Source organism: Gossypium raimondii, chromosome 10 (genome assembly GCF_025698545.1).
Source record: "Gossypium raimondii isolate GPD5lz chromosome 10, ASM2569854v1, whole genome shotgun sequence".
Taxonomy (NCBI): Eukaryota; Viridiplantae; Streptophyta; class Magnoliopsida; order Malvales; family Malvaceae; genus Gossypium; species Gossypium raimondii.
Window position 1 is genome coordinate 43,025,764 of NC_068574.1, and position 12,030 is coordinate 43,037,793.

General features: G+C 32.2%; 1 protein-coding gene across 1 annotated transcript; it reads right to left on the bottom strand.

Moving 5' to 3' along the window:
- Nucleotides 1-1,660: 1,660 nt before the first annotated feature.
- On the bottom strand, nucleotides 1,661-6,232 carry LOC105776740 (nucleoside hydrolase 3-like). Its single transcript, XM_052621868.1, has 13 exons — nucleotides 6,209-6,232; nucleotides 5,640-5,976; nucleotides 5,354-5,533; nucleotides 5,107-5,217; nucleotides 4,691-5,026; nucleotides 4,420-4,596; nucleotides 3,897-4,184; nucleotides 3,690-3,812; nucleotides 3,404-3,601; nucleotides 3,011-3,264; nucleotides 2,761-2,932; nucleotides 2,207-2,512; nucleotides 1,661-2,130 (listed from the first exon to the last, which is right to left on the bottom strand). The coding sequence occupies exons 2-13, from the start codon at nucleotides 5,820-5,822 to the stop codon at nucleotides 1,780-1,782; spliced, it is 2,679 nt and encodes an 892-aa protein (XP_052477828.1). The 5' UTR covers nucleotides 5,823-5,976; nucleotides 6,209-6,232; the 3' UTR covers nucleotides 1,661-1,779.
- Between the last annotated feature and the right edge of the window lie 5,798 nt (nucleotides 6,233-12,030).

The following is a 12,030-nucleotide window of genomic DNA, read 5'->3' on the forward strand; positions in this document are numbered from 1 at the left end:
TGGGTGATGGATTATGTATGACTGACTCGTATACTTTAATGTAAGGTAAAGTCTGAGTTCAAATAGATAAGGAATTGAAAGTTGGTACGTTGGTTATACGACTTTTGCAATATGTAGCATCATTCACAATAATGAAATTCATAGCCTAACTAATGGGTAAATGATATTCTCTCATCGGCATTACCTGATAGATGAAAAGTAAATATGACCACGAGTCGTTTGTCTTTGAGATAAATGGCTTAAAATTACTATTTGATAGTAATTGACTTTTTATGATGGAAGAAGTAATGGTTACCATAAGATAAAATAGGATCATATTGAGAGAATAAATTTATCCCAAAGAGATTAAGGATATCCTAGGAGGGTAACACACTTATGACAAGGTCATTAGACGAGCATTGATTAAGTAGTTTTCGTAATGTTATGTAATTGGAGAGAGCTCAGTTACAATACTATAGTGAAATGACTTTGTGACTAAATAAGTTTACAATTAATTGGTGAAAAGTTGGAACTTAATTATAAATTATTTGAGCTATAATTATTTATATTCAATCTGTCATTTTGCTAGCTCGTTAAAACTAGAAAATGAATTGCATGTAGCACCAAATAAACAAAAATTGATGAAGTTAGAGAAATGGGTTGCATTCATAAATAAATGTGTTTTATCACTAAGTATAGAAACGACTAGAGAATTAATTTAAGATTTTGAATTATTATTTAATTATAATTAACTAATTGAAGTTCGAAAATGGAGTTAAATTAATTAGTTATTATGAAACCATTGAATATGAAAAATAAATTTATTTCCTTAGATTCTTTTGCGATAAAGTTGTAATGACTTTAATGGAATTAGAATTGAATTGAAAAAATTTAATCAGAAATTAATTAGTTAATTTAATTAATTTTAATTAAACAAATAATATTTATTTTAAAAATAGAAAACAAATATTAGGTTGGATTAAATTATGTAGTGTTGGGCCAAAAGTTCATGAATCACATATAATTAAATCCTCTTATATCACATGTGAGGGGTGGCAACCCTAGTATTATTTTCTTAGAATAAATTATATTTTATATGAATTACAGTTTCTATCGTTTTCTATTGAGAGAATTACTTTCCTACTGAAAGTAATAAAATTTGTTTCTTATTTTGTGTTTGGTTCGTGTTACTCAAGCTCACACTCAGTGCAATTCGAGGTACGATAATAGCGGAGAAGGTCGTTTGGTTGAAAGCTGAGAACAATTCAAATTCGTCTCACACAAAGCAAGTACTGAGGAAAAAAATAATAAAATAATAAGTTTTTAAGAGAAAGCTTATTGCTAAATATCACAAACCGACTTGGTTTTTAAATTTTTTAAATTCCGTTCTAACTTAAAACAGTTTTTTTTTAACCGGACTTTTTCCATAGTTATTTTCCCAATTGGGGTGGCTTGTAACCGTTGTTTTATGATAAAATGAATTACTTCTTTATGGGAAAAAACCCTAAAAGCTTTAAAAATTTTGGCGTACCGTAGAATTTTCATTCAAAAAATACCAGGATTTGCGGTTGGATACATAAGAGCACTACATTAGTGAAATTATGAGAAATCAAACAATTTGTTAAAATATAATAAATATATCAAATAAAGAAAATTTAGATGTTAAAAGTAAGCCAAAAAATATAGAAATCTTCTTTTAGAGTTGAATTTATCCTCTTCAATTTTTACTCTTTCTTCCATTGCTGCTACATTTCTACTCCATTTATTATTGCTCGTGTTCATCGAAGTCAATTATAAGCATCATATACATGAAAAATTGACTCTGTTTTCACAGAATGACAAAGCTGATTCGCAATACATTTCATTTGGTGGTGTACTCCACATTTTTCTCTGTTCATCATAGCTTCCTAATACAGCAGACTGGTTTTGATCACCCATTAGATCTGCAAATAGATGGTAATAAGCCATAGTGTCAACATTTTTCAATACTTTTACTGATTTCTCTTGCTTGTTGTCGATCAAAATCTGTCCATCCATGGATTCATCACCTTCAGCAATCACTTTGATTGGCATTTCTTCAATGGTAGGTTTCAGATTGTGATGATCTCCACCCATGAATATTGCACCAATGATTTCACCCATGAATGTTTCCTGCAAATGAAAAAGAGATTCAGTTGTTGCAGAAGATCCCAAAGGTTCTTTAATGGAGAAAGTTACAAAACATTACCATATGGTGATATCGGTGATGAGATTGCTGCAAAGTGTAAAGCTTGAACAGTAGACGCTCGACAAACTGAGCTTCAGGAGTCATCCTTGTCAGCTTCAGCTTCTCTAAGATCTCTGGAAACTGACTGACTTTACGCTGAGTTCCAAGTGGGATGAGCGTGATGTTCAATCCTGATTCGAAGACTGTCTTTGCAGCTAACGGATCGAGAAACATATTGAATTCAGCATACTTGTTTGAAGAAATAGTGAACACATTTCCTTTATCATGACGACTTTGGCTGATATGTCCTCCAACAATATACGCATCCTGCATTAAGATTGTAAGTAAATAGTTGATTTCATTACAGAAACCATATATCCTATTACATAGATAAACCCATATATCCTTCCATACATACACGCAAATATATTCATGCATACATCCATTCATCCAGCCATACTTTAATACATTCAAGCATGCATACATATAATTAGTTAAGCATGACTGCATGAAACAACTGACTAATTCCTCAGTTCACTATGAACAAAAAGAAGGGAGAGATGGAATCCAAGTACCTGAATTAGTGAAGCTGTTTTTGTTTTAGTTATAATGTTAGCTAAACCAGTCAGAGGTCCATTGGTCAGTATGTTAATCTTTGATCCAGGATCCATAGTTTTCAATATTGAAGTCCAAATTTCCAGTGCCAGAGGTTGTCTTGGTAAATTGACTGCGTTTTCTGCTGTATATCTGCAGTGGAAGTCCATCTATTTAATATTTCACATCTCAGCTCTTCAGATAAGAACAAGAAGGATGTTAGAAGAATACCTTCGAGGACTTCGTGGTAAGTCCCGAGCTAGTCCGTAAAGAGTATCTGAATCGAGAAATCCCCCACTTCCATGTGGGACAGATTTAGCATACTTGCAGTCTCCAACACCAGGGAATACATTGTCAGACTGGTTCATTGCAAATACATCTCCAAGACCAACTGGAATGTCATCCCGGCCCATCATGTGCAGTAAATCATAGATTATATCTATGGTTGCAGCATTAGCCCAACCAGTTGGAGTTACTAAAATTGCCTGGATAAATAGAAATACGATGGACATCAAATCAAACCATCTTGTTCAGATTTTGCGCAGCATATTAGGTCATTCGCAGACGTTTTTTGAGAACTTGGGCATGCGTTTTATGGTGTCATTTAGAAGTGAGACCATTTACCTTTAGGTTGAGAACTTCCACAGGCACTTTCAGGAGATAAAATAGAGACACAAAATCGCCAGCACTCATATCCATATCGAACACAACAGGTTTTCCGAGCTTCTTGTTTTTGAAATCTGGTTTGTAAAGAACTTCTCTGTAATAAGGAAATTCTGTCGAAAGATTGAACCTCCCAGTATGTTGTGGTCTGCTTAGAACCTGCGTTTGATCAAAGCATATGACATTAATCAGTACACATATAATTGTAAAGATCAGACAAATCGAAGTTAGAATAGTAAGAACTTACATCCAAAAAGCTTAAGAAAAATTGTCTATCAAGTTTGCTGCCAATGTCCGGATTAGGTTTTGCCTTGGTAGCAACAAGAACCTGAACTGCATCCGGACCAGTTACCTCCATTGTGTAGCCATCCTATATGATTATAATGCAATGAATCCCTCAGATAGTAAGAATTAGTTGGAATGAGCACGGAATCCACAGTGGTCTAACTCTAACCTTGCACATCCCTATTCCATTTTCTACGAAGCAAAATGGATCCCGAAGTCCTGTCTGAACGTGACCACTATGCACTCCATCTTTCTTCAATTTAAACTTTGGAACTTCAAGGTTATCGAAGAATGGATTGGAGCCATCGGATATTCCATAAGGCTTATTTGAAGTAATGACAGTTATGTTCATGTATTCCATTTCTGCAAATTCATTCTCCCCATTATTCGGGTCTGAACTACACATGATCGAGACTGCTACACCAGCCATGAAGGAGTCCCACATGAAGTAGCTGTACTGAAGGTACAACAAAAATGGCAATAACAGTAGAAAAATACCGTGTTAGAACAGCATATGCATTTCAAAGTTGGTAAACATCAGAAAAATGATATCAGTATCTAACAAAAACTTTATCCGGAGCTTATGGAGTCAACGTTAAGAGGCGGAACCTAGTAGGTCTGGGATTTGAATCCCACCATCTATAACCCTTTCCCCTATCCTTGATGTGCTTACTCTTTTGCAGAAAACATACCGTGTTGGGTTGATTAGAAGATCGGAAAGCTGTTTTTGTTTTCAAGGACTGGAAGCAATATTCCGCCTCATACGTTCCCTGGCTCTCCTCAAATGCCCTGAAAAACTCCTCAGTTACGGGGATGGTGTTTGTTGCATCCAAGGGAACAACGGTGATTGGAATACCAGAATGAAACACCTGCAATATCAGCCATAGATATACAAGTCTATACACAATCAGTTAACAAGGACATTGAATGTTAATGTTATTAATGAATTATTTCTCGAGTTACCTGATAAGCGGCAAAAGGATCACCAAAGATATTGAACTCAGCATAAGGATTACTGTTGTAATCAGTGAACAGATTACCAGGATAACCACACTGCCCTGGCTGGCAAGATGAGCTAGCATTTCTGGGACAGCATCCGTTTGGATTTTCGGACCTCACTCCACCACCCATAACATATATATGCTCAACATTCTTCTTAAGCTGTGGATTATTCATTAGAAAAAGGGCAAAATTCGTGTGAGCTCCAATAAGGAACACCGTAATTGGACCTGCAGATATCGCTTCAATCATCACTTGTTGAGCAGTAGGCTGTTGAAGAGGTGAATATTTCCTGGTGCCCTGATTCCATGAAAGAAACCATAAAAAAGTTAGCCAATTCACCAATTCAGCTCCCATTGGGATGTTTACTGAACAATTACCTGTGGAAGAAAGGCTTTTCGAAGACCAAAGTTAGTGTCCGTATCTAATCGTCCTCCTCGACCTACTGGAACTGCTTGCCTATATCTACAATACCCAGTTGTAGTCATCCCCTGCTAAATGTAGCAGAAGTTAAGCATAAACAACAGATAACTCGTATTTGATGCTCATTTCCGAGTTCATGTAACATAGTGCACTAGTGTTGGTAAATGTAACTCTAGTGATTGGATTGAAAAGAGAGATTTAAACCTGTTCAATTATAGGAAGATATCCACCAACATTTGGCAATATGGTGCCATCGTCAAGGATCCCACCTTCGCCGCCAACTCCGACAGCTATGTCGTCACGGTTCATCATGTAAAGCATGTCATATATATGATTCACAGTATGCCCGGCATCAGACCATATATTTGCGTTGATTGTGATTGCCTGCATATTAAAATTATTATCAATGATATGTCTACCTATTGCATCCAAGCATATTTCATCTCTTAAAATTTCGCCCTAATTCAACATATAGCAGAAAAGAATTCACCTCCAAATGAAACTCTGATGGATTAAGCTTCAAGAGATAGAAGAGAGCAAAGAAGTCATCGGTATCGACATCTGTATCCAAAAGAATTCGAAAAGGCTTGGCCTCAACACCGTAAAAGATTGCTCCTAAAACTTGAATAATCAAAAGTAGAGCAACCCAAGATTTTGTGCGCCGCCACATCATGGCTCTTGATTGAACTGAAAACAGAGGCTACACCAGCATCGTTTCAGACCCAGGAATCAAGGCAAACAAAGATGTTGTTCTTAGCAGTTTCTAGAACTTGTTTTGAGATAAGAAAAGGGGGTCTTCGCCTCGGTGATAGAGAAAGATTCCGCAACTAGAAACACGTGAAAGAAGTGAGACAGATGAGATTCCATTGAAAAATGGAAAGAACAATCAAATTTGATAAGTTAATCAAATACAATTTTTTCCATTCAACTTGAATGATTGGAATAACAAATCCTTTTTAATTTTGTTAATTTTAAAAATGAATAAATGGTTCTCCTTCAATAAAAATTTACACAATTAATTATATTGTAAATAATTTTCCTTCATTTGATTTGACTCACCTATCATTTCTATAGTTTGAAAATAGACTTTGTAGTTGGGAAGTTTGTTATGCTGGCCACCATCATTGGCTTCCTCATAAGTTGTTGTTTTTCTTCTTTTTTTTGTTGTAATATAAACTATTTTTAAAAATATATCTACTATTATTTATTTATGTTAATTGAATTAGTGCAACATGTAATCACGAATTCATTTAATTAAAATTTATCCTTTTACATATTAATATAAGAAATTATTTAAAATTTTAGAATCTACAAGTAGGACAACTATTATAGTAAAATATAAATAGGATAAACGGTCAAAATAGTCACTTTTGTTTGCCTCAAGTTATATTTTTGTCACTTATGTTTGAAATGTTACATTTTAATCACTTACATTATTGTTTTGTTACGAAATTGTCACTGAGTTGTTAATAGTGTAACGACAATCTGATGTGGCTTCTTATTTCATCATATCAGACTAAAATTTTAGGTCAAATTATACAACTAATCATTGTATTTTTTTTTGAACAATTTAATTTTTTTTCTTTATTTTCTTCTTCATTACAAAATATTGTGTCTAAAGGTTAAATGTTAAAATCAAAATTTTAAACAAATGTTAATTCATTACTACAAAAACATTTTTATTCAATCCAAAGTAAAAAAAGAAATTAATAAAGCCTTTTGATTTTCTTATTTTTTTCGTCCCCTTCCTCTTATGTCTTTATTCCTTTGTCCTTTTTCTTTGAATGTTTCAATTCATGTCTGTCTCACCTCATTATTCCTCGTTTTTTCTTTCAGTTTCTTAAAAATTTCTGTAGGAGTTTCCTTAGCCGGACATGTAAGGATATTGCTTACAACTCTTTAACAAAGCATCATTTTTTTTTGTTGTAACTTTTCATTCTTTTTCTCATTTGAATCTTGTGCTATTTCATCTTTATGCATCGAATTAGCATCTGGTTTCTCATATTTTGTTATGTAAGACCTTAATTTGATCTTACCAAAGCTAGTGACTTTTTAGTTTGTTGCCTAGCTTTCCCAGTGTAGATTTTATGGTTTTTTACTCTTAGCATTCAATCTAGCTTCATGTTCTTGCCTACTTACTTATTTCTCTTCTTTCATCTTTCAGCTTTTTATTACTAATTAAGATTAAGTTTTGATTTGTTGTGTGTAGTTATTAATTTCATTCTAAATTTTCTTTAGATCTAATATGCCAGTTGAATTTAAAAGCTGTTAAATTTCAATATGATTCATTCAACTGCAAAAAAATTGGGTATATATATCTCAACACCCCAAAATTGAAAAATTCTTTGAAGATGGTGAGAATGATAAAAACTTAACCCTTAACCTTTAGACACAACATTATGTTTTTGGAGTGAGGAATCTGAAAAGAGAGAAAAATAATGGGGAAGAAAAGAAAAGAAAAATAAAGGAAAAAATTGTTCAAAAAATAAAATTATAGGGACTAATTGTGTAATTTGATCTAAAATTTTAGTTTGATATGATGAAATAACATGCCACCTCATATTACTATTACAACATTAACAACCCAGTGATCATTTCAGTAACAAAACAATAACGTAAGTGACTAAAATGCAATATTTCAAACATAACTAAAATATAATCTGAAGCAAACAAAAGAGACTATTTTGGTAGTTTACCCATATAAATATTAAAAAAAAAAGACACATGTGACAATTTTTTAAGTTACTCGTGAAATAAAAATGAAAATACAATGTCAACCCTTTTGAAAAAAAAATTTATAAGTATACTGGCCAAATCTTTAACACTTTCTTGTCTTATTTTAATACTTTAACTTTGCTCTTAAAAAACTAACAACATTAAAAATTAAGCTGGACAATGAGATCCATCATGTCATCGACGATAGGGTACATTGATGGATCATATGGCAGGTTGACTAATGTTAATCTCATTAAGATTAACCGATGTTATTCAAAGTTGGTCATGAGATCAAGCGACGATTGTAAAAAAAATCATTACAAGTTAAAAATTTTAAAATGTAAAACAAATTGTAAAATTATTTTAAATATTAAAAGTTGAAATAATAATTAAAATTTATTGAAAATTGTAGAACTTATTAAAACTTTAAAAACTTGTAAAAGAATTATAAAATTGTAATTTTTAAAATGTAATAATTATTTATTTTGGGTGGGTGGGTTTTAAATTTTTTAAAATTTTTAAAAAATTTACATTTTTTAAATTATAAAACCCGCCAACCCAAAATAATAATTTTATAATTTTATATTTTTTACAAATTTTAATGTTTTTAATAAGTAAGTTTTACAATTTCCTATACTTTTTAATTATTTTTCCCAACTTTTTAATATTCAAAAAATAAGTTTAATTTATTTTTACATTTTTAATAATTTTTACAATTTTTTTAACTTTTAATGATTTTTTTACCGTCAACGTTGGCCAACATAGGTTAACCTACCATAGCATCTGTAAAATGCCATGTTATCAGTCAATATGACATGCCATCAATAACATGGCACGATCTCATTGGTCATTTTGTTAATGTCATTAGATATTAGGTACTAAAACAGGTAAAAAGAACAAAATTCAAGTATCAAAATGGGACAAAAAAATTATATACCAAAGTGAGAAAACATATATGACTTAAGGGCCAAATAGTGAATAAAGCCTCTTTAAATATACAAAATTCTTGACTAGAATAAACTAGACGAAGACTTACCTGTTTGAAAAAGAGAAAAAAAAATGGATCTTACCAACCTAACTATTTGTAAGTTTTGTTTTAGTCATTTAACTAAAAAAGTTACAATTTGATCATTAATATTTTTTAGATTGTTTTTTTATATCACTTGATCATTAAATGACTAATGAAATGATGATGTAGCATTTTCAAAATTGATATAATAACCAATAAAATTGTAACACCCCTCACCCATTACGATTGCCGAACCTGAGTTATAGGGTGTTACGACCGCCAATGGAATAGTTACATGCAAAAATAAATTCAAAATTTCAAATAACATGCAATTATAACAAGTATCATGCATCACGAACAAAACTGAGTCTAAATCAAGCTTACGAAAGCTCTAAAATTAACCTGGGAATGAGCAAGGATCAAACACTGAAATTTCATCAAAAGTCAAAAGGCCGTGTGGTTGAGGCGTGTAACAAACTAAGGCCGTGCAAATTCTAGATGACCAAATTTATAATACTCACACGGGTGTATGGCTAGCCCATGTGGGACACGGCCATGTGGTACAAAATATGCCAAGTAATGCCTACTTTATGTCAAATTATATCAACAATCTAATTGATTATCAAATGGACAAATAAACTTGCATAAAACCTTTTCAAAATATATATCAAAACATTTATTAACCAATGACAAGTATACTCAACTCATTGCACATTATTGACCATTTGGTAAATATGCCAATCTATGAATTCGTCAAACTCTTCAAACATGTACAAAACATTCATTTAACTCCATCTCATACACCAATTTAACATGCCTCATTTGCAGGGTTGAAACTAGGGGGCTGGAAAGGGCTTCGACCCTCCCTAAAATGGAAAATTTTCCATTTAGGCCTTTTAAATTTTTTAATATTTTAAATTAGTAAAGATAATTTCATTTGGCCCCCTAAAAATATAAAAATTTGATTTAATCCTTTATAAATTATAAATATAAATGCTATTAAAATAGTGAAATTGTATTTTTGCTATAATAAAAATTACAATTTAATTTCGGCCCCCCTAAAAATTTTTTCTAATTTCACCCCTGCTCATTTGACACCAAGCATCTCACTAATTTGAACATTTTATATCATATTAGTCATGCAATTATCTCACATTATTCCATCACATTTTCATATCAAAACAAACATATCAATCTCATCACATTAAATCAATCATCCACATTCAAAATTGGTCATTCAAATGTTTCAAGCATAACTTACCATAATACTATCATGTACACTTTTAAACATCATACTTAAACATTCAACAACCAAAACTAAGCATCACTTAAGGTTTAAATTCATGAACACTCAAAATAACATATATACAATACAAATCCTATTTACATGCCACATAATCGAGTCCGAAACAATTTAAAAGACTACCGAATTAGAAGCTAGATAGTGTGAGCTCCGAAGTGATTCGACCGCCTCGTTCTGCAAAAGATAACTACAAATAGAGAAAACATAACAGAGCAAGCATTACATATGCTTAGTAAGTTCATGTAAAATTTTACTTAACTTACCTTGATCAATCAACAATATAAACAATTAAGACATACTAAGACTAACATGGAATTCCTTTGGCATCCTGTTACTTTCACATGTACGTCAACAAGTACATTTAGAGGTTAGTTCATTTACATGACATGAATTTATAACATTATCAAATACATGTTTAACATGTAACACCCCTAACTCGTCTCCGTTGCTAGATTAGGGTTACGAAGTACCAAGCAAAGCAGAACATTTAACTTCACAACAGAAACAATTATACAAATTAAATGTTAACATTTAATAATTGAATCTAAACATGGTAAAAATTACACTTACGGGGCTTAAATCAAGCCTACGGGGCCCTAAAATAAGTTTAGGAACATTCCGGAATCAATTTGAAACAAAACAGAAAATTTTAGAAAAACTTGAAAATTTTGGAAACAGGGGTCACACAGCTATGTGGCCAGCCGTGTGACATAACCCAAACCATGTGGACATTCAAAGTCTAGACACACGGTCGTGTCCCAACTCGTGTGCCCTCCCGTGTGGATATTTGAAGTTGGGTCACACGGTCGTGTGCTAGACCATGTTACATACTGCCTTAAGACACACAGTTATGTCACAGGTCGTGCCTCAGACCATGTGGAACCTATACCCAAAACAATAATGGCACATGGCCATGTGACAGCTCGTGCCCCAGACCGTGTGTTTCACAAATTACCCCTAAAACAAGCCAAAACATTAACCTTTTTCTTGCAAAACAAACCATAACATTTCCAATCATTTTCACACGACCAAAACACTTTAAAACATACCAAAATCAGCCAACTTAGGTGTCTAACCAATATGACATCAATTGGCAACACATCAACTTGACTCAATTCAACATTTCAAGTTCATTCATTAAGCATAAATTATATATAACAAATAACCATTTCAAAGCATACCATTCAACCATATTTTTCCTACTTTCATATGATCATACATAAATGTCACATACCATATATTTACACTTTCATTTGCAATCTATCAACTAAGGACATTAAGACACATATAAGCTTGGCACAAACTCAAAACAAACCAAGTTATCAAATCATCATTCAAGATCTACTACATGCCTTTTATAACCATCAACCAAAGTAACCAAAAACTACCAAAATGATGGGTGGATAGTGTGATTGTGCTCCGCCAAGATTCTAACTGGTTGAGCTTTTCGATGATCTACAGGAAAAGAAAACAACTAATATAAACAAATAATGCTTAGTAAGCTCGTATAAATCTTAAACGAAAACTTACCGAATAGGCTCAATTTATGTAATTCATAAATAATTCCTTTGACATGCTTAAGAGATTATTCATTTCCTATTACAACACCAACCTCACAAGTTAGGAAGTTCAATAATGAAACATCAACATTCATCCACATCAAGGAACATATAATTAAAAGCAAATACATTTACATAACATTTATCACATCTCTAATATGTAACATTCATACCTTTAAAGCTTTTATGCCAAAAATTTCAATTCTATCTATTATAGTTTCATAACATTTTATATAATTAAGTTCATTCGTTTAAGCCTTTATTACCCGTTGAACTAAATGAAACAACATCGGAT